General features: G+C 48.4%; 1 protein-coding gene across 1 annotated transcript in view; it reads right to left on the reverse strand.

Annotated features, from left to right (window-relative positions):
- The window catches only part of SF3B1 (splicing factor 3b subunit 1), a 322360-nt gene that overhangs the window by 68503 nt on the left and 227079 nt on the right, over window positions 1-26778 (reverse strand). Inside the window, exon 23 of the mRNA XM_086955420.1 lies at window positions 10144-10416. Coding sequence (XP_086811546.1) covers window positions 10144-10416 — 273 coding nt within the window. The remainder of the gene's footprint in view (window positions 1-10143; window positions 10417-26778) is intronic.

Below are 26778 nucleotides of genomic sequence, written 5' to 3' on the forward strand. Positions count from 1 at the left end.
CGCCATGAGGAAGATGTTCCTCTGAATGGCCCACTTCCACATGCTCTGGGCTAGGTGAGATAGCTGTGGGGAGTGTGTGCCTCCCTGTTTCTGGATGTAATACATGGCAGTCCTGTTGTCTGTCTGGATCAACACGACCTTGTTGCACAGGTGTAACTTGAACGCTTTCAGTGCCATGAAGATTGCCATCAGCTCTAACAGGTTGATATGCATCTTCTGCTGTTGTGTTGTTTATAGTCTCTGCACCGTGTAATGGAGGACATGCGCTCCCCAACCCTGGAGAGATGCGTCCGTCGTTAGCACTATCTGTGGGACAGGCTCTTGGAACGGTCATCCCCTGCAAAGGTTTTGTGGATTCCACCAATGTAGAGTTGTATGCACGACCGGTCACCAACACTAGGTCTTTTAGATGCCCATGAGCCTGGTTCCACTGTCGTGCTAAGCATTCTTGAAGGGGATGCATGTGCAGCCTCGCGTGCGGGACTAGGAATATGCAGGATGCCATCATACCTATGAGCTGCATGAACACTTGCGCTGGGAGCGATTGTTGAGGCCTGAACCTCCGAATGAGCTGCTGCATGTTGTTGACCCTGGCAGAGTTCGGCTGCGCTGTTGCCGTCAGAGTGTTCAATGTTGCCCCCTAGGTACTGTTGCACATGGGCGGGCTGCAGGTGTGACTTTGTGTAGTTGAGTGAGAACCCTAGACTGTGAAGGAGGTGAATTGTGCGCGACATGTGGCTGGCACACTGCTGGGCTGACTTGGCTTGAACGAGCCAGTCGTCCAGGTAGGGATAGACGTGAATGTGTTGTCTTCGAAGGTGTGCAGCCACAGTCGCTAAGCACTTGGTGAGCAGTGGTGACCCCGAAAGGCAGGACCTTGAATTGGTAATGCTGATTGTTGATGGTGAACCTGAGATATTGGGTGAATGGAAATTTGGAAATATGCATCCTTGAGGTCCAGGGTCGCTAGGAAGTCGCCCTGAATGAGCAACGGCAGGACCTGCTGTAAGGTTAACATATGAAAGTGTTCTGAAAGTATGTATTGGTTGAGGGGTCTGAGGTCTAGAATGGGCTGCAGGGATCCGTCTTTTTTGGGATTAAGAAGTACAGAGAGTACACCCCTGTACCTCGTTCTTCTGCAGGCACGAGCTCTATTGCTCCTTTTTGCAGCATGGAGAGTACTTCTTGCTGCAATAAGTGCATGTGCTCTGCGGACATAGGACGGTGCCTTGGAGGTATGGGGGGGGGGGGGTGGAGGTTAGCTCTAGACAATAGCCGTATCGGATAAGTTGTCTCACCCACCTGTCTGTGGTAATGCCTTCCCAGACTGGCAGGAACTGCTGGAGTCTTCCCCCGACAGGTGTTAGATGGTCGGGGGGCAGTGACAAGGCGTCACTGTTTGTTGGGAGCGGAGGATCTGGAGTTGTTATTGCCACGTCCTCTGCCTTTGGCGCTGTTCCCACGGTATCCACTCCTGGTATTCTTTGTATAGGTGGATTGCGTGTTCCCTTTGGTGCAAGGGCCTGCTGTAAAGCCTGTCCTCTAGAGGCTCCCCTATTACCAGAGCGACAAAAGGAACTGCCCCGAAACTGCTGAGATTGCAGAGCCCCCATGGATTTCGCTGTCTGTGTCCTTTTTTATTTTTTCGAGTGTTGTGTCTACCTCGGGACCAAAAAGGAAGTCTGGGTTAATCGGCTGGTTGAGCCGAGTTGTTTGAATCTCGGGTTTGAAGCCAGAGATGCGGAGCCATGCGTGACGTCTTAGCATTACACTAGTGTTGATGGCCCTAGCTGCCGTGTCTGCTGCATCCAGTGCGCATTTGATGGATGCATTCGAAACCAACTTCCCTTCCTGTATAATCATTTCTGCTCACTCCTTGTAAACATCAGGCAGGTGTTGCAACAGCTGTTCTAGTGTGTCGTAGTGAGCCCTGTCATATCTAGCCAACAGGGCCTGTGTATTTGAAAACCTCCAAATATTAGCAGCCTGTGCTGCCACTCGCTTTCCTGACGCCTCCAAGATCTTTGACTCTTTGTCCGGAGGAGGAGCGTCACCACTAGTTTGTGAGTTAGCCCTCTTGCGGGCATTGGCCACTACAAGGGAGTCCAATGGGAGCTGGCCTTTGATGTAGGTAGGGTCCACTGGAGCAGGCCTATATTTTTTTTTCAATCCATGGGTTGATAACCCTTGCTTTTGTGGGTTCTTTGAAAATGTCCGCAGCATGCTTGAGGACCCCTTTCAGCATAGGCAAAGTCTTAGTGGACCTTTCAGAGGTGGAGAAAGTGTCAAACAAGAAATCTTCCACAGGTTCTGCGTGCATTTTCACGTCATGGTTGAGGGCTGCCCTCTCTATCAAAGCGTTAAACGCCGCCGTGTCCTCAGTTGGCGATGTTTTGACGCTGTAGGACTGAATGTCCTGTGCAGCTTGTGGATCATCAGGGTCTACAGTGTGATCTACAGCCTCAGACCACTGTTGAGGTTCGTCCTGATCAGTGTCAGCGTGATATGTGAAGGCCGCTTGACCGTAGTCTTCACCCATGTCCTCCTTGCTTTGTGCTGGAGAATATGCCATTTGTTGTTGATAGTCCTGAACATGTTCAAAGAGAACTGATGAGGTTGCAGAGTCTTTCTTCCGTTTAAGAGGAATTTTGTAACCCTCCAAGGGATGTTCAGGTGCGATCTTCCGCTTATGGATGGTTAGCCTGCCCGATTCAGAGTCGATGAAGAGTTTCGACTGGTTGTCGTATGAGGGCTCGTGGAACACAACCCCTTCAGGGGTGGGCTTCGAAGGCGCCGACGACGTTTTCGAAGGGTCGGTGCCTCTGTGGTGCTCGAGCTGCTTTGCTCGAGCCGTTGGTGGAAGACCGAACTTAATCGGAGGGTGGCCGACTTGTTTGGAGCTTGTCGTAGTGGTAGATTCGAGCTGCTTCGGCGACCGAGTAGGACGCTTGCTTGATGGCGTCGACTCGAGCTCCCGGTATGTAGCAGGCCCGGCCTTAGGCGTCGACGACACTTGCTGTTTCGGGTCGGCTTTGGTTTTCGACTCTAGGTGTTTGCCCAACAGTGGCTTGAGCGCTGAAAACTTCGGCTCGACGGCCTCCTTGGTCTGGAGGCCTTTGGTCTTGTCGCCATGTTAGTGCGTCGACGTCGACTGCGTCGAGGTGACGTGTTTGACGGTCGAGCTCTGCTTCGACGCTCCAGTCTTCGAGGCGCCGGCCCCTTTCGACGCCGAAGGGTTGTCGATAGTCTTTGACTTGACTGGTGTCGACGTCAAACCGACCACCATTTTAAGTGGTTTCGGTTTCGATTTTGGCTCCGTTGGTTTCGGTTTTGAAGAATCGACCGATGGCTCCTTCGATGTATTCTTAGCCTGGCCTGGGCGCGGGGCTGTAGAATGTAAAGGAAGATCTTGGCTAAGGCCTCTCGGCGATGCCTCGACCTGAGCCGTAGGGAGCGTAATGTCAGTTATAGGCCCCGCTACTGCGGTTGGGCCTGGCTCATCACTGGAGTCGTCATCGACTGTTCCGATGGCCCCTTCGTCGTCCCCTACCTCGACGACGTCTTCTTCGTGGACGTAGTCTTCAACCTGCTCGTCCACCTCGAAGTTTGAGCCGTGCTCCGACGCTGGTTCCGACTGCTCTTCAGGAACCTCTTCTTCGGCGCCTTCTTCGTCACCGGCCTCGAAGATGTTGACGGGTTCGGGCTCCGCTTTTGCGCGGACTGTCTTGCTGCGCGTCGAAGTTTAAGCGTCTTCTTGGAGCGGAACTTCGAGCAGGCCATACAGCTGGCCTGGTCGTGCTCGGGGGACAAACATTTATTGCACACTGGGTGCACATCAATGTGGGGGTATTTCGAATTACAGACTGGGCATCGTTTAAACTGGCTCCGATCCATAGTCGTCGTAGTCTGGGCCTTTGTCATCGAAAGCGAGAAGCAGCCTCCGACGTCCGGTTCGAAGAACTGGAAAAGAGACAGGCACCGAACGAGACAATACAGACGCTTCGAAGGCCTTTTGGCCTTAGGAACGAGTCAATACAAAGTTTCCGAACAAGAGTCGAGAAAGTACATCCGAACCCAATGGCGGAAAAAAACAATCTGAGGATGGAGAGGATGCCCATGCGCACTGTAGTCATGGGGAGGAGCCACCTATCTCGTGATACTTCGAAGACTCTTCCAGGTCAACAATGTGCAATCATCCGGACCCAACACTGGGCGGCGATCTATGCACAGATATTAATTCAGCAGCCCACATGCCTCGAACATAACGTTACGTACTTCAGGAGGAAGGTTAAAAGCCATCAACTGCCCCACTCAATCTCCACGCATGGAGGGAACGAGTTAAAAGGTTCTGGTCAAGAACACAACCTTGCAGCTGCGACAGAAGATCCTCCCGAAGGGGCAGCATGATCCTGAAGGGGTAGCATGATCGGAGGATCGATGTTCATCTTCAGAAGATCTGGATACCATTCTCTCCTCGCCCAGTATGGAGCCACAAGAATGAATTGGGCCCGGTCGCTCCTGATCTTCAGACACTGGGCAGCAGTGGTATGGGCGAAAAGACATACAGCAGGACTGAGCTCCACTCGCAACAAAAGGCGTCGCCGAGCAATAGCAGCCTTGGAAACACATGCGCACAGTATTGCCAACACTGCGCGTTCTCTTCAGAGGCGAACAAATCTAACCAATGTTCTCCCCACAGCTGAATAAGACCTTACACCACCTCCGACTGGACACTTCATTCGTGAGCAGCTAGGCATCGGAGGCTGAGTTTGTCTTTTCAGAGAATCTTCCAATGAAAGGTCAGACAAATTGTCCCGACCTGGCCTGATGCACAGCTTAATTAATTTCTAATACTTTCCACTGTTTGATCTATAATCATTGTAATAAACATAAGACTCCTTTTTCTTTTGTCATTAGTTATATATATTTCTTAGACCTGTTGATATCCCGGTCTACAAGAATTCTGTATTCACATCATAACATTTCTTTACATGTGTCATCGCTTTACGACATTTCAAACAAAATACAATCAGGGAACAAAAACAATTATTCATAGTCGATGATCCATCGAAGAATGCAATGGTATGCGACTAGCCCAATGCATTTAGGGACTACTGTCCCTTCTTCGGGGGCCTCTAAATGCGAAACAGTTATAAAAAAAACATTCAATGTGATTTCTTCATTTCATATATACATTTGTACAGCTTCAAGAGTGATTTTGATTGTAGCCACAAAGTTTCGAATCTCATGCACAAGTGGTTAAAAGAGTGAACGTTACTATTTATTCTGTCAAAAGTCCCATGAATACCTGAGAAGAAGCCGGAAGATAACAGATAGTGAAAGGTGAAACGTGTGAGGGAAGTGTGTGTGAAGAAAATATCAATTAGTGATCTGTGCTTTTAATGTTTATCTCCTTCGAGAACCTGCCAGGTGTTGAACCACCCCAGGTGTTGAACCACCCGGGTATTGCCCTGATAATTTAGCCATGTCCAGAGACCTAGAGACGCAGAGCCTCAACAAAGGATCCATGACCCCACCAGCCCTGCTTGTTGCAGTACCACATGGCAGTGTTTTTGTCCTTAAACACCTGAACTAACTTCCTCTTGACAAAGGGAAGAAATGCTTTGAATGCCAATCGAATTGCTCGAAGCTCCAACAAATGTATGTGGAGCCCAGACTACGTCTGAGACCAGTGTCCCCTGATCTCCACCTCTCCCAGATGGCCACCCTATCCCAGAAGGGACGCATCTCTCACAACTGTGAGCTTTGGTTGGGAAAGAGAGAGGGGTCTGCCGTTGACCCAATTGCGGTTCTTCAACCACCACTGCAGATCCCTTGCAGTTCCTTCCGGGACCTGGACCACATTGATGAGATTTCCCAGATGCTGTGCCCACTGAAGCTTCAGGTCCCACTATAGAGCCCACATACACCACCTGGCATGCTTTACCAACAGGATGAAAGAGGCAATGAGGTGTGGCGCCACAGCCAGGATGACAGACTCCGGAATCTGGGGGATCACGGTTCGATCCCCAGGGCTGGCGCAGATTAGCCCAGCACCATGTGACTCTGGGCAATAGATTGCTTAATATTCTGATGGCCCCCAGCACCTAGAGACCCTAACGGGGGATGGTTCGCGCTTTACAAATGTGGATTATTATTATTATTATAACACCCTCAGAGTCAGTCCCACCAAATCCAAGATAGAGGCTGAAATATTGTCAACCTGAATATCCTAAACTCGCTGCTCGGGAGGATAGGCCTAAAAGTTCACTGTGTCCAGAACAGCCAAGATGAAAGGGAGCGTCTGAGAATGAGTCAGGTGTGACTTCGGCACGTTTATAGAGAACCCCAGTGAATTCAAGAGATTCACCATAGTCTGAAGGTGGGAGAGGACAGCCTGGGACGAGGACTCCAACAGCCAGTCATCGAAGTAGGGGGAAGACTGACACTGCAGTTCCTGATTTGGCTGAATGATCTGCAAGACCCACTTGTCCAATGTTATGGACCTCTAGTGGGTGAGATGATGGATTCTCCAACCAACTGGAGAGGTGTGGTCTTGCAGAGTCAGACCAGGAGTGCTTGGAGGTAGCGGCCGCCGAAGGCAGTGTGGCTGATGACTTCTGGCTTCCATTCCTAGGTCAGAATGAATCGCGACAACGTTCCCCCGCATGGCTTGGAAGCTTGCGCAGGACGGTGGCTAGGATAGGGCTGATGCAGCAGGAAACCCCTTCCGTTGGGGTGAAAGTGAGACTGACTACGAAAAGTAGAAGAGTGGCCCAAGGATCTGCCTGTAGATCAAGAGTTCTTGGACCTTACGAGGGCAGAATCGGCCTTTTCCCAGAAAAAAGGCATGTTCCATCAAAGGGCATGTCCATCAAATTTGCCTGAACATCGCCCGAGAAGCCAGATGTCCTAAACCAGGGGTGATGCCTCAAGGCCACTGTCAGAAAATCGATCTGCCCAGTGAATCAGTTATATCAAGGCCACGCCTTATGTTTTTTTTTGGCTGCATCTCTTTTCTTTAACTGTCTTAGAGAGCACAGCTCGTGCCTCTTTCAGGACTTGTGGCAGCACTTGCGCAACTGTCTCCCAAAGGGAGTGGAAGAACTGGCCCAATAAGCCTGCGGTACTCAATGACTGCAATGCCAGTCTGGAGGAAAAAAACATTTTCTTACCAAAATTAATCCAGCCTCTTGGATTCCTTATCCGGAGGACAAGAAGGGAATGCACCTTGTGATGTAGAGGCATGCACCAACAAACTTTCTGGGGTGGGGTGTGGTGTGGTGTTGGTACGCAGCTCGGTGAAAGCAGTATGTAATTGTCCTATCCACAGGAGCCCCTGTGCTAGACTCTGACCACATGCCTAGAAGGACATCAGTTAGTGCTTCATTAAGGGGTTCGGAGGTAGAAGCCATAGGGTGAAGCACTTCAATCAAGGGATTAGTCCTCATCTTCACGGAGGGCATATCCAGTTCAAGAACCTCAGCTGCCTCCTGACCACCATGGCATAAGATGCCCCTCCTCTGTAGCCACAGTTGGTAGGGAGAGCATGCCATTATCTGGAGCAGTATCACGTCCACTAGCTTCTCCAAGTTCCCCATACCAGTCCAATTGCTCTTCAGAGTCATCCTGGTGTTCCAAAGGGTCCATAGACCCCTCCCATTTCTCTCCTGAGCCGTATACTTCCTCAAATTGTTCAGGGGTTCAGTCGCCTCTGGAATCTGTGCTGAGCGACATTGTTCAGACTCTGTTTAGTCAGGGATAAGGATGGGGCTAGCACATCAGCACCGGTGGCACCAACTTCGAATCTGACGCCTGGGGGAGGTCGCGGTGGCAGGACCGGCATCGATCTGGATCCGTGATCGGATTTATTTCAAGCGGCTCAGTAATATTAGAGGCACGGTAGGCATATATTGTGTTGCAATTGCATTTGTATCGCGCTTACTTCCCCTGACAAGGCGTTGAATCGCTCTTTTCGGAAAGTAGCATGCTACTCCGGGATCCGTAGAGGATTAGTTTTGAATTAGTACAGTGAAACATGCAAGTACATTTTAAATTGTGGATAGGTTAGTCAGTTACTTGGATTCAGAAGGATATAAGAGGAAAAAAGGTTTGTATTAATATGGCGCTTGTTACACCTGATGGGGTGTTGAAGCACGCTACTCTGGAAACCCTTAAAGGATTAGTGGTGAATTAGTATGGTGAAATATGAAGTAATTTGAGTGGTGGATATGTTATTCAGTTATTTGGATAGTGAAGGGTAGGTTGCGGGATAGAAGAGGGAAAGGGTTTTGTATTTATATATACGCCTTTATTACGAAATTCGTTGCAAAGGCATGCGAGGTGAAAGCATATGCGAGGTAATGGCTTTGTGATGACGGTTATGTGTGGTTTTGACCGCGTTGTAATGGCGGTTTCCCATGGCACCTCAGTTGCAGAATCCCAAAAGCAGTGGTGTCTTATTCAAGTTCTTGCTGGCCAATACCTGTTCCCCCATTTTTTTTTTAATAGGTCAAGCCTACCGGACAATGTAAGTTGCCTGGTTGCAAAAGACCTATGGTCATTTTACCAGAAAGTTACAGAGTGCTTAAATCCCACACATTGCTACCACTAGCTAACTTGGTCACTCGCAACTTGCTAACTTCTTATTCTATGGCATGCCTTGCCCATCTTCTGTTTATACTTTCCTAGAGCACAGTCTCTTTACTTGCGTATTTCAACTGCTCATGTTTAGGGAACTACTTTTTCTTCTGTTTCAGCACTCCACAAGAGTGCATGAGTTTTTGAGCTGTCTACGTCGGGCCCTTCTCCCTCCCCCCACCCCTCCACACCCCCATGCTCCATGTTTATCTCACTTGTGTGCTCTTTTCTGGTTTTGCTCTTGTTGTACAGCATGAACATAAAGAATTGGGTGAGACATTAGGTCTTGAAGGTGAGACTCATTAGCTTGATCAATGTTCACTTCCTTTTGGTTCAGTCGCACACCATCAGCCTTTGATATACACTGAGCAAAACTGCACAAAATGTGCACAAATAAAAGATTTAAAGCCCTGAGGTGACTGGTCACTGGAGAGATTTGTGCAACCTGCAGGTGAAACTTTTAACACACAATGAGGTACATTCAGCATTTGACACATCTAAGTTAAAAGATTAAAACTGTTAAACGTTCACCTGTCACTTAAAGCTCCACTAAAATACATCTACCAAGGACCACATAAAAACATTCTGGCACCTATGAGACTTCTCTCAAATTTTAAGAGACAGTCTTAATGTCCCCTAACTAAGAAAAAAGTCCGATTGGTGTAACGTAGAAAAACCAGTGTGTAAGGAAACTCCTCTTTGTATCATCAACCCCAAAGTTTTGGACAGATGCTGCCGGTTTTTCGACTGAGTGCGCACTGAGTCCTGCTAAGCCGACCTCAGTGCCAGTGCCCAGACCCATAAACGTATATGTTTGATTGGCCTATACTCAATTGGCATACGCTAACTTACTTCTAAGTGCCTGATACATGGTGCCATGGGTACCCCCAAGGCATGTAAGTTAGGGCGTCCCCTCAAAGGGTGCAGCACTTGTGTCACCCCGAGTAGGACGAGGTAAAACGTGACTCCCTGTCTCCGACTGCAGACTGAAAGGGCACTATAAAACTAACTCCATTTTTATTGAGTAAGTTACCCCTACACATGGCCTATCGGGTCCTGAGGCAGGTTGCAACATACTAGACCAAATTTTCCACACAAAATAATGTTTCCTCAATTCCTTTAAGTTCATGGACAATGAGCAATCTAAGCCAATTCATGAAGCTTTTAAGCCATCAAGGCTCTAAACAAATCTGGAAAATGAAATAACTATTCCAATACCACAAGTGACTTGGGTAATGCTAAAGTAAAATTAATACTGAAATGTATTTAGTTGTAGGATTAGCCATTCAAACACTTCAACAAATAAAATGAGATTAAATGGGGTACATTATTAATGTAACATTATCAGTACAGATGGAGTGGTATAATACTGACGCCGGTCACATTTATATGTGTGGGACCAAAAATAAAAATAAAGGAAAGAAAGAAAACAAATGACATGTAACTAATTACCATAACATAAAATTAAGAGCATGAACTCGGAACATAAAAAATAAAACTGACCTGTCCATCAACGCATCTTCCAGCAACGGAGTTACAGCATATATGTAGTCCTTTCCCATTTCACCAATGTATTCAAAAAGGAAGGAGAGAGACTTCAGAACACCGTTTTGTACATTGAGCTCAGGAACCCTGTACTCATTCATAAGGGCAGGAAGGACAGTGAAAGGAGAACATGTTTCCGCTACAATAGCAATAGCTACTGTGGTGCACACTCTGTTCTGTCTCTCTTGTACTTTTAAGTTGTTCAACAGAGTTGCCAAAACATCATGAGGTCTGAAAAAAATATATATACAGTCAGCAAAGCAAACTCAAGATGAACATTTTAAAAACATACCATTGTTAAACAGTGCCCAGATAACTATAGAATTTTTTTTCAGGATGGGGTAGCCTGCAAGGTTTGATCAAGAATAGGTTACTCACGCTTGATGGTTAAGATTGTAATGGATACTTAATTCGTGTGTAGACTCCAATCTGAAATATTGCGATCAAAAAGGCCCGAGTAGGAAGCTGGCTCTGCATATGGTATGCCACTCGGTGGTTATACCGTGCACAGAGTTCAGGGGTTCCTAAAACCTTTACAGGGCTCAATGTAAAACCCAAAGTGCTCTATTAGTGGTAGTGTGGGCAAACAGCCTTAGGCCTAACGTACGAGTTACTTACCTTCGGTAATGATGTATCTGGTAGAGACAATTCTAACCGCAGATTCCTTAACGTAGAATAATGCCGGGGAGGGGGGGGGGGTGTGGCGGCATTACTTGACTCCGCCCAGGCATTGTCCGCGTATGTGTCATCAACAAGGTCACACAAGTCTCTCCCCAGCGCGTCCAAAAGTTTTCTTCTGAGAACTTTTTCCGTGCCATCACGCAAAACTGTGTGAGTATGTGACCAGTGTGCGAAAGAGCAGAAAATTGGAAAAAGGAACGGTGACTACCATAAGGAGCAGTACCAGAAACTTCAGTACCCAAAGGCAGGGAAATAAATAAAGAACAGAGCACAGCCCTGAGCCAGCCACCCTGCCATATGTAGACTGATATGTCCCACCGGGGACTAGTGCAACGGACTGGGCGAAGAGCCCCATCCCCCCAGGCAAGGAGAACTCCTACAAACAGAACACCACCGACCCCAGAGGGGGAGGGATTGGGGGGGGGGGGGGGGGGGGTGGATGAAGAAGGGAGAGGAAGCCCGTTCACCCTCAACAGACGAAACAATGGCAAGTCAAGGGGAGGCCGAAGCACCCACGCCCATACAAGGCAACAGAACCTCCATCCGAGGCCAAGGCGAGGAAGAGGATCAACCTATAGGCTCCAAGAAGACAAAGGAGGCAGAAGAGGAGGAGGCAGCCGAAGCCCTGCCAAGAACCTTCGGATGGCAGAGTCTGCCGGGGCATGGAACAAAAGAGTGCCATCGAAGGGAAGATCAACCAGCCGTCCAGAACATTTTCCGGGAACACACTGTCCCGAAGCAAAGCATGGGGCCAAGGGTGACTGAAGAGGCCATGGCAAGGCCATGGCACGACCAAGCACCTAAGATGTCCAGACCAGAGCAAAGAATAAACGCCGCCAGCTCCCGGTCATCCAACGCATGGTGCCGCAAATCAACCCAAGCATCCTCATGTGAAGCAGCGGATCCCAGGGTCTCAGCTGAGTCCCACAAACAAGAGGTGGCCCTAGCCAACACAAAGTGTTAAGGGCCCGTAAAGCCGCACTGGTAGAGGCAAACATATTGTAACCCCAGGAGTCTAGCCAGCGGGCCTCCCGTGATGGTGGAGATAACAGCTTCGGCAGGGAGGGAAAGGCAGTCTGCAAAAGTGTGCTTGAGGCAGAGGGGTGGAGGGAAACACACCGGGTCACGCGGTGCTGGAAGGTGGCGGTGCAGAAGTTGTTGGGGCACCATATCCGCCGTGGCAGGATACCCCCAAGTACCCATCAGGGAACAAGCATTTACAATGCAATGGTTTTGCCTTTGTTAAAGTTAGAGCTATTGGCATTGCTCTTGACATTTTTTTTTTTTTTTTTAACATAAATAAATGGCATTGTCATTTACAATAGCAGGGCAGGGCACAGGGAAGGGGGGGCGAGGAGAGACGAAGGAGAGCTGCAGGCTCAGGGAAGGGAGACGAGGAGAGATGAAGGAAAGCTGCGGGCTCAGGGAAGGGGGGGCGAGGAGAGACGAAGGAGAGCTGCGGGCTCTTGTTGTAATGCTTGCATGGATGAGTTGGTGGATGCATGGATGGGTGCATGGATAGATGCATGGATGGGTGGATGGATGCATATATACAGCCAATCCCTCAACAATTTATGCAATCCACCAACCCATCCAACCAACAACCCATCCATGCATCCACCCATACATCCATGCATCATGCATACATCCATCCATCATGCATCCATCCACCCACTGCGTCCTACTCCGACCCCTCTAAATATAACTCATTTTTTCTGTATATAGAGATGACTGTATTCACTAGTATATGCAGTAGACCTTTCTACTCTAACATTCCTTTGTGACTCTTGCAGTACATCTATTCATATCCTTTCCATATGTATATAGAAATATAACGAGAATCAACGGTCTCTTCTTTGTGCGACGACATCTAGTACATTTCAATTGTTTTCCTGTTTGTATCTTTTACTTAACGCATGTAAATCAAACTCCTTAGGTTTGGCAACTGGTTCTTATGTAAAGCGCTCCGACACCTTCGGGTAAAGTTTGCGCTACATAAAATCACATTAAATAAAACTTTACCCTACAATTTATTGAAAAACCCAATTTGAACATCAGCTGGGTTGTAACCTGCAGATGACGACTGCCTTGAGCAGCCAGTCATCCAGGTAGGGGAAAACTGGGATCCCACCTCCTGAGATGGGCAGCCACCACCGCCATCACCTTGGTGAAGACTCTAGGTGCAGTAGTAAGACCAAACGAAAGGACCGTAAACTAGTCATGTTGCGAACCAACCGTGAACCGGAGATACTTCTTGTGCGCCTTCAGGATTGGGATGTGAAAATACGCATCCTGAAGTCGATGGACACCATCCAGTCCTTTTGTTGCAGCGCCTGAAGAACTTGCGCTAGGGTGAGCATCTTAGTCTAATAGTCAGTTCGCTTTATTCGATTTTGATTTAAAATCATAAAAGCATACAGATAAAAAAGACAATTTTAGAATAAAAACAGAGGAACATACATACAGTAATATATCTAAAAGTTAAAAAAGGACGTGTGCCCAGCCTGTTGGAACATTTTTTTAATTATATCGCACTGTACATAAAATTAGCATTTATCGTCCGAGTTATTAGGTAAGCTTGTCCCTTTATAAAGGGGGTCTTCAGAAATTACAATTTTTATACAGTAAATCAAATCTATTGAGGGCAGGAGAGCTACTACCAGTAAAAGCACGAGGTCCCCTTCCCATCAGATATTTGTGTACTGCCGTTGATCTTGGTAGGGGGATATGTGGGCTACTTGGGTAAAAATCGTACAAGTCCCAAATGGAAATGGGGCCATCTCCTTCTTGGGGCTGGGAGGATCGTAGATAGGGGACAATGTTCCAATTCATAAATTTAACTAGAATTAAGTCCCCAGGGATGTCTTCAGGTAGTGACCCTAACCAGCCCACCCTTCTAACGCTCAGGATTCCACCATCTTGATTGGGTAACAGGGGTCTATTTTTAGTTAACCAAAATATGACCTTATTTAATAGGTCCTGATGTCTTTCGGGTTTCCCATAAGTGGGTGCAGGTATTCCTGAGAGAACAAGCACAAAGGGGGCTGCATCCGGAGGTAAATGTATACATGCTACTCTGTTTCGCTCCGCTCTAGCAACAGTGTAGTTAGTTAACACAGATTTGGGGGCAAATATAGTAACAGTTGGGGGTGGTATGTTAGGAGTTTGACTTTCAGCTGGAACATTTTTTCTGGTATTAATTGGCATAGGCACTTCGGGTGCAGTGGGTAGGTTGGAGCAATTGGATATTACTGTCTTTATAGGAGGTGTAGAGTTGACTTTAATGATTCTCTCTATACTTGTCAGCCTATCCCCCAGGATATTAATTTTTTCTACCAAGGGAGCTATTCTAATTCTTAACATTTGCTCAAACTGGAACAGTAGTGGCAACTGGGACGATGATACTGGCATCCCCCTTAGATAAGATGGAGTTAATGGCGGGCGATGAGGGGCCAACACATAGTTTCTGTATTTTAGGTTGATTTCCATAGTCATTAACCCAGTCATGCTTCCTTTCGGCGCTTGGCCTCTGAGGCAGTGCAGCGGCTTGGGTGTTGACCTCGTTAAATGATAGGGATGTTTCACACAGTCTGTCAACGGTGGTGTCGATACTGGAGCATTTTACAGGGGAAGGGGTTACTACTGGAACAAACTTAGTACCACACAAAGCATTAAGTTCCTTCCAGTAAGACAAGTTTTGCGAACTATCCGGGGTTAATGGGGGAGATTGCGGAGGTTGCGTAGTATCTAGGGGTTGGCGAGAATCAGCAATATCAACTTCACTTAGAGTGGGCAGTATCCTCGTACTCTGGATTAGCTTTTCCATCTCCTGCCCCGGGCCCCGCTGTGGGATAGATTTGTTGTAAGCCCCCTTGCGTGTCATGTTAGATGAAAGTTGATCAATATTAATGTCTTTGACTGGGAGATAAGGTGTCCATGGAAAGTCAATGTGTAGTGTAGATCACTGTACCTTCTCTTGTCAGGATGCCAAGGGAGGTGGCCCGTCCCGTCCTCCTCAGGCCTTAGAGGGCCAGCCCTTTGCCCGGGCTTAGCCTGGCGGTCCCGCGTGCGTCCCGCGGGGACAGGAGGCGTTCCGATGTATGTAGGCGCCTCCTGGCGCAGGCTGTGACGTCCCAGGTGCGCCTCTGCCACCGGGGCACCTGGGGATTGTAGTGTGGGTCAGAGTTGCCGGCCGTTTCCCTCGGGGCACTAGGTGGGCTCAGGGATAACAGGGAGGTGCTGTGGGGCTCTGCCGATACCCCTCCCCTGCTGCCTGGACTGGTGCTGCTATTATTGTTCCCCCAAGGAGCTGTCGGCGCTCCGATGTATGTAGGCGCCTCCTGGCGCAGGCTGTGACGTCCCAGGTGCGCCTCTGCCACTGAGGCACCTGGGGATTGTAGTGAGGGTCCGAGTTGCCGGCCGTTTCCCTCACGGCACTAGGTGGGCTCAGGGATAACAGTGAGGTGCTGTGGGGCTCTACCAATAGGGTGAGCATCTTGAATCTCCCCTGCTTGAGAAAAACATTTAAGACTGAGGTCCAGGATGGGGCGTAACCTGCTATCCTTCTTGGGAATCAGGAAATATCAGGAGTAGTATCCCTGACCCCTTTCCCGCTCTGGGACCACCTCTATTGCACCTTTTTGTAACAGGACAAGAACCTCCTTCTGAAGAAGCAGCAAACGGACCTCCGCAGAAAATCCTTGGCAAGGGGGTAAGGAGGAGGGAATTCCCAGAAGGGAAGGGCGTACCCATTTTCTTCCAGGTCTAAAACCCAAAAGGTCTGTAGTGACTAATTTCCAATCCTGTAGAAAATGGGTAATCTGGCCCCCCCAGGACCTACATGATCCAGGATGGCAGATCTAGGGCTGCTTTCCTGCATTACTGAGGGAGGGGGGAATTGGGGGGGGGGGGGTTAGAGCAAGAGGAGGAAGGCTGCCGACGACCCGCTCCACGAAAGTGGCCTCCGCCTTTACCCCTGTAGCTCTTGTACAAGGGGTTTTGGTACTGTTGCTACTGCTGAAGCTGACAGAAACCGCAAAAGGAAGACTTTCCAAAGCCACGGTATCTCCTATAGCCATAACTCTTCGCTGTAGCCTTGCTGTCTTTAAACCTTTGCAGAGCAAAATCAGCCTTTTCACCAAACAGTCTAGACCCGAAGGGAAGATCGAGAAGGGCAGACTGCAGATCAGGAGAAAACCCAGAGGACCTGAGCCATGCATGCCTTCTCGTTGCAATGGATGAGCCTTTCACCATTGCCACTGAATCTGCAGTGTCCAGGACAGACTGAATGACTTGGCGAGCCGCAGCCTGCGAGTCTTACAGCAGCTCACTGAAATTTGCCCGATCTTCCTCAGGCAATTTCGGAAGAAGCTGTTTGACGGAGTCCATAAGGGCATAAATGTATCTACCCAACAAACCGGTAGCGTTGGTGGACTTCAAAGCCATACTCGCTGAAAAGACCTCCTTTGCCGATTGCTCCAATTTCTTGGAATCCCTGTCAGCAGGAGCCCCTGGGAAGGCACCCGAAGACTGCTTAGAGCATGAAGCCTGCGCAACCAAACTCTCAGGTGAAGGATAAGATGAAAGGAACCCAGGATCCCCTGGAGCGAGCCTGTACCTTCGACACAGACGTTGAACCTGCAGGAGCAGAAAGAGGTTTACGACACCTCAAGGATTGGCTCAGTCATGGCATCATTGAACGGCAAAAGTGGTTCAACCATAGAGGATCAAGAATGAAGCACCTCTGAGAAAATTAGGCCTATACTCAGCCACCGGTAGCTGCAGAACCAAGAGTTCTGCGGCCTTCCTTATCACGGTATGGTACAGTGCCACTTCCCGCAGGGAGGAATCTTTCTGTGAAGCAAAGTCCCAATCCGAGGAGGAGTCCAGTCCGCTTGCTTCACACAGCCCTTCGAACACATCCACTGACGCGCTCATCTTCCTCCATTTCTTCAACCTGGTACTAATCCTCTTTCAACAACCTCTGCGATGCGCTCCTTGAGCGCATCTTGAGCCGCGGCAGTGCCACACGCGGCGTCAATTGCAGATCCATAGCAGCAACAGGCGCCGTACAAAGCTGAAGGAATATGCTACTTACCAGTATGCATCTGTTCTTGGCATGTAGGGCTGCTGACATTCATATCTGTGCATAGATCGCCGCCTAGTGTTGGGTCCGGATGATTGCACAATGTTGTCCTGGAAGAGTCTTCGAAGTATCACAAGATAGGTGACTCCTCCCCTGGACTACAGTGCGCATTGGGCATCCTCAGATTGTTTTTCGCCATTGTGGCAGAGATGGAGATAGTAAAGTAAGAGATGGCCATGCAAAAGATAATGCTGCAGCTGCGACAGGCACCGGGGAGGAGGGCGGGCGATATGAATGTCAGCAGCCCTACATGCCAAGAACAGATGCATACTGGTAAGTAGCATATTCCATTTGAGGCATAAGGGCTGCTGAATTCATATCAGTGCATAGACTGTATAGCAGTATCTCCTCTAGCGGTGGTTACCTGTGCCAGCTGCAGCAGTTTGAAAAAGAGTTTAGGACAGCTTGGCCTACAGCAGCTTGCTGCTTTGCTTGCACGTCTACACAGTAGTGTTTTGTGAAAGTGTGTATGGTAGTCCATGTGGCTGCCCTACATAGGTCTTCAAGAGGATTATTCCCTAGGAAAGCCATGGATGCTCCCATTTTTCTTGGTGTGCTCTTGGGGGGACGGTTAAAGTGAGTTTGGCTTTTTGATAGCATATTTGAATGCATTTAACTATCCATCTGGCTATTCCTGACTTTGATATTGGATTCCCCTTATGTTGTGGTGAAAAAGTAACAAATAATTGATTTGTCTTTCTAAAGGATTTCGTTCTGTCCCCATAGTAAAGCCGAGCTCTCTTTACATCCAGTGTGTGTAGGGCTCTTTCAGCTACGGACTGTGGATTTTGAAAGAACACTGGCAGTTCTATTGATTGATTAATATGGAAATTTGATACGACTTTTGGCATAAACTTAGGGTTTGTTCTAAGAACTACCCTGTTAGCATGGACTTGCATGAAAGGTTCTTGAATTGTTAGTGCTTGTAATTCCCTAACTCGCCTGAGTGAGGTAATGGCAATCAAGAAAGCCACCTTCCACGTTAAGAATTGCAGTTCGCATGAGTGTAGAGGTTCGAAAGGAGGTCCCATAAGTCTGGTAAGTACTATATTTAAATTCCAGACTGGGGAAGGAGGGTGTCTTGGAGGGATTACCCTTTTAAGACCCTCCATAAAAGCCTTGATTGCTGGTACTCTAAACAGTGAAAGGTGTGGCCATTTTTGAAGGTATGCTGCTATAGCAGCTAGGTGTAGCCTTATTGAAGAGTATGCTAGGTTGCATCTTTGAAGATGCAGCAGGTAACATATAATGTTTTGTATGGAAGCATCTATGGTTAGAGCGGCAGACCCTGATGCAGAGGTCTGGCCCGGGACATGGGTTCAATTCCCGACGCGGCAGGGTCTTGGGTCAAAATGTCCGCAGGCTTGATAATTCTCGCCTCGGTGCCTACTCTAACCATGGGTTCCACTCTGCAACTCTGGGCAATAGCTTGCTTAATCTCCACAACGGCCCCTTCAGCGCCGGGGATGCCTGGCTTCACCTTGGGGGTGCCCAGGAGGGACCATCTCACAGGGAAAGCCAGGAAGGGTTCCCCAGCGGTATACAGCTCCAGGACACTCCGAGATGGAGTCACAGTGCGCTTTACAAGTATACACATTTACATTTTAATGGGTTGATTTGGTTATTGTTGCAGTAAATAACAAATCTTTCCCATTTAGCTGCATAGCATGCTCTAGTAATTGGCAGTCTTGCCTCCTTGATAATGTTCATACAATCAGGAGGCAAGTTAAGGTATCCGAACTCTAAGACTTCAGGAGCCAGATCACTAGGTTCATCTCATTGGGATCTGGGTGCATGATTTCTCCATGGTTCTGAGTTACAAGATGGGGTGCAAGGCACAGCCTTTAATGAGAAACTACTGAAAGCTCCAGGAACGTGGTGTACCAAGGTTGTCTCGCCCATGTGAGAGCAACTAGGATTAGCGTGAGTGACTGTTGCGCAGTTTGCGTGCCACCAGCGGAATCAGCGGTGCTGGGGGAAAAGCGTACGCAAATGTGCCTGACCAGTTCATCCATATCGCATTGCCCTGTGACAATGGATGTGGGAACCTGGCGGCAAAGTACTGGCATTTCGAGTTTTCTTTTGTGGCAAACAGGTCTATTTCTGGGTGACCCCACTCTTTGAAGAATGGCTGAAGAACTTGGGGGTGAATCTCCCATTTGTGTAGTTGTTGGCTGTGCCTGCTGAGCATGTCTGCTATCTGATTGTCTTTCCCTGGAAGGTGTTCTGCTAGGAGAAAGATGTCTTTTGGAATTGCCCACTTCCATATGCTCTGTGCCAAGTGGGACAGCTGTGGAGAGTGTTGTTCCTCCCCGTTTCTGGATATAGTACATTGCTGTCATGTTGTCCGTCCGGATCACAGTCTTGCTATACAAGTATTTCTGGAATGCTTTCAGGGCTAGGAATATCGCTAACCACTCTAGTTGGTTGATATGCAGTTTCTTTTGCTTGGTTGTCCAGAGCCCTAGTACTGTGTAGTGAAGGAGGTGGGCTCCCCAGCCGGTCCGTGATGCGTCCGCTGTTAGTACTAGTTGTGGAACCGGCTCTTGGAACAGTCGCCCCTTGGAAAGGTTTTGTGGGTTCCACCACTGCAGAGTTGTGAGCGCGACTGCCCACCAACACTAGGTCTTTTAGTTGTCCATGAGCCCTGTTCCATTGCCGTGCTAGGCATTCCTGCAATGGACGCATTTGAAGTCTGGGATGGGGGACAATGAATATGCAGGAGGACATCATGCCTATGAGCTGCATGAAGACTCCTGCTGGCAGAGAGTGTTGTGGCTGAAATTTGCGAATGAGAATCTGCATACTGGCTATCCTCGCTGAATTTGGGTATGCCTTTGCCACTGAGGTATCTATAGTGGCTCCCAGATATTGTTGTATGTGGGATGGTTGCAGATGCGATTTTGGTTAGTTTATCGAGAAGCCTAGGCTGTGTAGCAGCTGCAGTGTTTGGGACGTGTTTTCTGCACATTGTTGGTACGATTTTGCTTGCATTAGCCAATCGTCTAGATATGGGAACACATGAATGTGTCGTCTCCTGAGATGTGCCGCTACTGTCGCTAAGCGTTTTGTTAACACTCTTGGAGCTGTGGTTACCCCGAAGGGCAAGACCTTGAATTGGTAATGTTGACCTTCTAATGTGAACCGGAGATATTTTCTGTGAGCTGGATGGATGGGTATGTGAAAATACGCATCCTTGAGGTCCAATGTTGCTAGGAAGTCTCCTTGCTGTAGTAGTGGGAGCACTTGCTGTAGTGTGATCATATGGAAGTGCTCTGAGTGTATGTATTGATTTAGGGGTCTGAGGTCCAATATTGGTCTGAGGGAACCGTCCTTCTTGGGAATAAGGAAGTATAGGGAATATACTCCTGTCTCTTGATGTTGGAAAGGGACTGGCTCTATGGCCCCCTTTTCCAGCATGCATTTCACCTCTTGTTGTAGCAGGGTGATGTGTTCTTTGGACATAGGACGGTGTCTGGGTGGTATGTTTGGAGGGGGGGGGGGGGGGGGGAGGGGGGAAGGTAGAGGGGGTTGGGGGGGGGGGGGGGGGGGTAGAAGTGAGTTCCAGGCAATAACCATACTGGATAATTTGTCTCACCCACCTGTCCGTGGTAATTGTGTTCCAGACAGGTAAGAATTGTTGGAGTCTGCCTTCGACCGGTGTTAGGTGGTCCGGAGGTAGAGTGATGAAGTCACGGTTTTGTGGCAGTGGCGCCTCTGGTGTTATTGCCTCCACGTCCTCTTCCCTTATTATTGTTTCCCAGATAACCTCTGTTGGAGTTTGTGTTGCCTTTGTATGATGATGACGTTTGGGAAGTATTGCCTCGTGTAGCTGCCCTGTATGAGGAGCATCGAAAGGAACTTCTGTGTTCCTGAAACTGCAATGCTCCCATTGACTTTGCGGTTTCTGTGTCCTCCTTCATTTTATCTAAAATGGTATCGACAGCAGGGCCAAAAAGGAAGTCTTGGTTGACTGGCTGATTAAGGATGGTGGACTGCACCTCGTTCTTAAAGCCTGAAATACGCAGCCATGCATGTCGGCTTAGTAAAACACTAGTGTTAATAGACCTGGCTGCGGTGTCTGCTGCATCAAGCACACATTTGATGGAGGCGTTTGTGATGAACTTTCCCTCCTGTAGGAGGTCATCAGCTTGGGCTTTAAAATACTCAGGTAGGTGTTGCATTAAGCTTTCAAGCTGCTCGTAGTATGCCCTGTCGTAACTAGCTAGCAGAGCTTGTGTATTGGCAATCCTCCATGAATTGGAGGCCTGTGCTGCTACCCTTTTACCTGAGGCTTCCCCCGTTGTCTGAGTTAGCCCTTTTTCGTGCATTAGCCACCACTAGTGAGTAATGGTAATTGCCCTCTGATGTAGGTAGGGTCTGTAGGGGCTGCTCTATACTTTTTCTCAATCCTGGGATTGATTACCCGTGCCCTGGCTGTATCCTTAAATATGTCAGGTGCGTGTTTCAACACTCCCTTTAGCATAGGAAGTGTTCTGACACTTTTTTCTGAAGTAGGGAAGGTGTCCAATAAAAAGTCTTCCTCTACAAGGTCATTATGCACATCTACTTTGTGGTACTGTGCTGCGCTGTCTATTAATTGATTGAAGAGAATGGTGTCATCAGTAGGTGAAGGCTTAGTTGGATAAGAGGAGACATCAGGGATGGGATGGGTGTTATAAGGGTCAGTTGGCTCCTCCCATGGTTCATTTTGTGGCTCAGGATCCTGTGGATAATCATAATCAGGCTGAGGATCCTCCCCTGTGTTCCCCTCATTGTCCCCTTAGTGAGAAGGAGAGTAATGAGGAAAAGGAGTAGTAGGCATAATGGGATAGAATGGAATGAAGGGTCTAGATGGAGAAGTCCCAAAGTCCTCCTTTTTAGTGGAATAGGGGAATGAGAGTCAGTGTCCAGTGGCCTCTTCTTCCTGTGCAGGATTGTCACTTTACCAGTCTCTGGATTGATATATATTTTTCCCTGGTCGTGTGCTGGATCGGGATGGAAGAGTTCTTCCTCCACTGTTCTTGGTTGTGACTTTGTTGGGTCGACAACACCTTCTGCTTCGACGGCTTTTGGTGCCTTAGTGCTTTTCTTCGGCTCGGGCCCTTTTTTCGGGTCGGCAAGTGTTTTTTGGGTCGACCGGGTCTTTCGGTTCGACACGTTTCTTGTGCTCGACAGTCTTTTTTGGTTGACTGTCCTTTCGAGTCGATGGTCTATTTAGGTTCGACTGGTGTGTTTGGAGCACTGGTCTTCGGGTCGATAGCCGTCTCCGGCCGGATTATAGGCTTCGATACGGCACCCTTCCCGTCTGCGACCTTCTTTGGTTTGGCGACTTTTGGCACAGCTGGCCTTTTCGGGTCGATGTCCTTTTTTGTGTCGGCGCCCTGCGGCTTGGCGTCCTCTTTGGGCTCGACGGCCTGTTTCGGCTCAACTGTTTTCTTGGGGTGGGCGCCTTTAGGCTGCACGGCCTTCGGCTCAACGGTATTTTTTGGATAGACTCCTTTAGGCTGTATGTTTTTCTTGGGGTCGACGGCCTTCGGGTCGACAACCTTTTTAGGCTCTTGAACCTTCTTGGGGATTGAGGTACTTGGCCCTGGGGTCTCTGAAGGTTTTGGTGGAGAGCCGGATGGCGGGGCTGGCAAATGTTTCTTTGGATCTTGGCTAAGGTCTTTTGGCGAGGCCTTGACCGGAGCCTTTGGTAACGGGGTAATCGGTGTAGGGGGCAGTGTACTCACGATTTTCCCCGGTGGGATCTCGTCATCTGAGTCCGAGTAGCGGTGACTATCTCTAGGTCCTAATCTGGAGCTTCTTGAAGTTCTTGGTCATCATCGAAGATGTTGTCCGGTTCCGGTGCCTTTTCGCTGCATCTCTTGCCTAGCAGCCTGTCGATTCCGTATGGTTTTCTTCAACCGAAACTGGGCGCAGGCTGGGCAGGTTTCCTCCTTATGGTCTGGAGAAAGGCACTTGTTGCATACTTGATGCTTGTCAGTATGCGGGAACTTGGAGTGGCATTGTGGGCATCTTTTAAACTGGCTCCTTTCCATCGATAGACCCACGTGGCATCGAAAAGGCCCAACGGCCCGCGTCGACGACCGATTTGAGATGGAAAGCTTTATCGAGTCAAGAGGTACCGAGCGATAACAATACTGTCGAATTTGAATGCGTTTTGGCCTTTATAAAAGTTTTGTTTCGATTCCGAAGTTGGAGTGTAGGAATAACATGCGAACCCAATAGCGGAAAAAAACAATCTGAGGAGAGGATGCCCATGTGCACTGTAGACCAGGGGAGGTGTTACCTATCCCGTGATACTTCGAAGACTCTTCCAGGACAACAAAGTGCTATCATCTGGACCCAACACTAGGCGGCGATCTATGCACAGATATGAATTCAGCAGCCCACATGCCTCAAAAAGGAAGGCTCGCCGGATGGAGTCAGGGACTGAACATACGGCGTCGATAGCCTCGGAGCGGAAACTGCAAGGACGGCGCAGTCAGCATGAATAGCATTAAGGGTGCTTGAGTATAATGTTGGGGCACGCCCAAATTAAAGGCCAGAGGACCCACGGGACCCGAAGGTACGCAAGAAGGGTATGAGGCTCCAGCAAACACGCCATACATAGCATTAAAAAAAAACGCGAAGGATCCGAACCTAGTCCTGGAAATTAAGGATACTGAGCCAGGGATCCAAGCGTGGCACCTCCGGAGTCGACGGAACCGCCGGGGCCACAGGCGGAACCGCAGGAGCTGATCGACAAACCTTCTGGATTCAGAGAAGGTCTCTGCGTCGGAGACACCGCCGGGGGACCCTTGTACGAAGGAGAATGGGACAGAGTCGCTTGAGGAGACACTTAAGGCGAAGGAGAGAGAAAGTCCTTTTCGCGAGGTCGAGGAGCTGGAGAATGAGACCTCAAAGCCACAGCCTTCGACGAACAGCACAGAGAGCAATGCCTCTTCTTGAGTTTCCTCTTCGAGTCATGTGAAGTAGAAGACTTCGACTTCCAACGCTTGACCCTTTATTTCTTTTCTTACTTTAGCCATGTACAGCTTGACTTCCCGCTCCTTCAAGACCTTCGGGTTCATTTTGCGAAAGCAAGAACAGCCCTCTACGTCGTGATCCAATGATAAACACCATAGACAGTCCTCATGGGGGTCAGTGATCGACATACGACCCTCGCACTCTATACAGGGCTTGAAACCAGACTTCCTCGGAGAAGACATGGCAAAAAGTAAATACAGCCAAAATACAAAGTATCCAAAGAAAGTATGTAGAGTCCCAGAAAAACCGTTCACGCCAACAGCGTGGAAAAAAAGGAACGGACGTCATCATGCCGACATGGGTATCTTATGGCTCCAGTGACATCATGCGGAGCAGCGTGCGGAGCCATAGCATTGTGACCTCGTCGGCGTGGAGAGCTAGGAAAAAGTTTCAGCGGAATGCTGGCACAGGGGATATTCATTAGGTGAGGAATCCACAGGCAGATGTATCCCTCAGAAATTATGGTATTGTGGAGTTTGTAATGACATTACTGCTCTTACAAGGTCTAAGAATAAGTTTAGACACTGTAGCGGTCTAGGGCTCATGCACCTGAACCCTCATTACATTACTGCTCTTACAAGGTCTAAGAATAAGTTTAGACACTGTAGCGGTCTAGGGCTCATGCACCTGAACCCTCACCCCTGGTATAGTTCACCCACCTAGAGGGGTGGCTGGCCTATGCCAGGGCAGTGGGTTGTAGGCATGGTACACACGGATGTGTGCCATGTCGGCTCTTTACTTCACTTTGTTCTGTACCAAAACATGTAGCCTGCAAAGACAGTGTATGGGTAAATGTACAAGGCCTCTAAGGGAGGCACAATAAGGGATGCCGCCTTTAGAGGCCTTCCCAGGACACAGTGCCCTTTGTACCTTTTACAAGGGACTGACCTGTGGTCAATGCAGTTTTAGGGGAAAAAACAGACCCTGGGTACCTGTTTGGCAGGAACCCAGGGCACACTCAGTCAAAGTACATCAGCAGTTTAGCAAAAAGTGGGGGCAACCATGCAAAAAGAGGGCATTTTCTTACAGGAACCTTGATGCCCTTTACTTCCCTCCAGAGGAAATTATAACTCCATGACAGACAGTACTACAATTACCTACAGCTCACCCATGCTTGGAAGGCTGAAAATATTCTGCTGGACCTCCCTGAATATGCTCCCCTAGACAGCAGGCATTTAATGGATGAATTACAGGAGAATGGATCTTACATCAATAAAACTTAACCGCATCGATGCGGCACATTTTCCCGCTGTGCGCTAACGCAAAACGGGATCCTATGCGTTCATGACTAGCTCAGCTCGTCATGAGCGTACAAGAGGTGTACCTCATGACTAGCTGAGCTCGTCATGAGCGTCGAAGGGGTTAATATGCCAGACACCCTCCTAATACTGCGGTCTACATGGGAAGCGGATATTGGCGATTCAAGAACCTAGATTGGGAGTAAGCATTGATGTTCCTGCAGGAAATAGCAATTAGAGCCTGGCTGCACCTCATCCACTTTAAAATTCTCTGGAATGTCTGCCATGTGGGAGAAGCCGGGGAAGCTTTCTACATACATTATGGACATGCTCGGTCATACAAATATACAGCGCAGAGTGCTTTCAGAATTCAACACTCTACTAGGAGTGCAATTGCATAAAGACCATACATACGTTATTTTGGGGATACCCAATGATGTAGATTTGCCACAAATGAAACTAATCCTATGTAATCTGAGTTTGCTGGTGACAGGATCTGGCCAGGCAATGGGGAGTTCCTGAGGTACCCAACATGGCTGAATGGAGAATGGGAATGGATTTAAATATGGCAGAGGAAGAGTGACAAAAGTTGGGCATACCCACATAGATAACCTAAAATGTGGGGTAGCTGAATTGCTTATGCTAGAGATGACAATGTTGCTGCTGTGCCTTTGTTATTACTCTGTGAAATTTTTTTTAATTTGTTATGTCAACTTGCTCATAAGTGTGCTGATGTCTTTCCTCATTATCAATACCTATTAATGGGAGATTTTTGCTTCACTATTGTCCTTCCACCATGCTTCAATATTTAACAGGAGTACACGTCAGTACCCCTTTTGTTTATCTTTATAAAAATATTTATTTTTAAAAAAAAGAATTCTTGGCTAGTTAAGGCCTCTTCCTCAGCCGCAGAGGCTTCCGTGATATCTTGCCAATGTTCTTGGACATCTTGTTGCCCAAAGATGTCGGGTGTATCCTCTATTTCCTTCGCTGCATTTCTGTGAAACACGGCAGATGGTACATCAATGTGTTTTTTGATCGGAAAGATCAACAGGCTTCACAGTCTTCCTCTCTATGAACAGGGAACAGACATGGGTTGGAAAACTGATGGAGGTCAGTCCTGATATTTTGCGTGGGAAGAGGGTCAAAAATAAAAGGTTCCATTAGCAACACACTATAGAAGGAATCATGTCTCCTTCAGCCACACTACGATCTCCTCTGGACTGACCACAGCTGCGTTCACTTCACCTACAACAAGCCGAAACCCATCATCCACCTCCAACCAACTCTACAAAGAAACTGGAACAAAATCACCACGGAGCAGATCTCCACATCGCTCCTTCAAACCTCCCCAGCCCTCTCTTCTAACGCCAACGAAGCCGCCTCCAACCTCACCCTCTGGTTATCCAACACCGCCGACACCTTAGCACCACTGAAAAAACGTCAACACAAACTTGGCATCAAGAAGGCCTCATGGTTCAATGATGACCTCAA

Source organism: Lissotriton vulgaris, chromosome 2_1, assembly GCF_964263255.1.
Source record: "Lissotriton vulgaris chromosome 2_1, aLisVul1.2, whole genome shotgun sequence".
NCBI lineage: Eukaryota > Metazoa > Chordata > Amphibia > Caudata > Salamandridae > Lissotriton > Lissotriton vulgaris.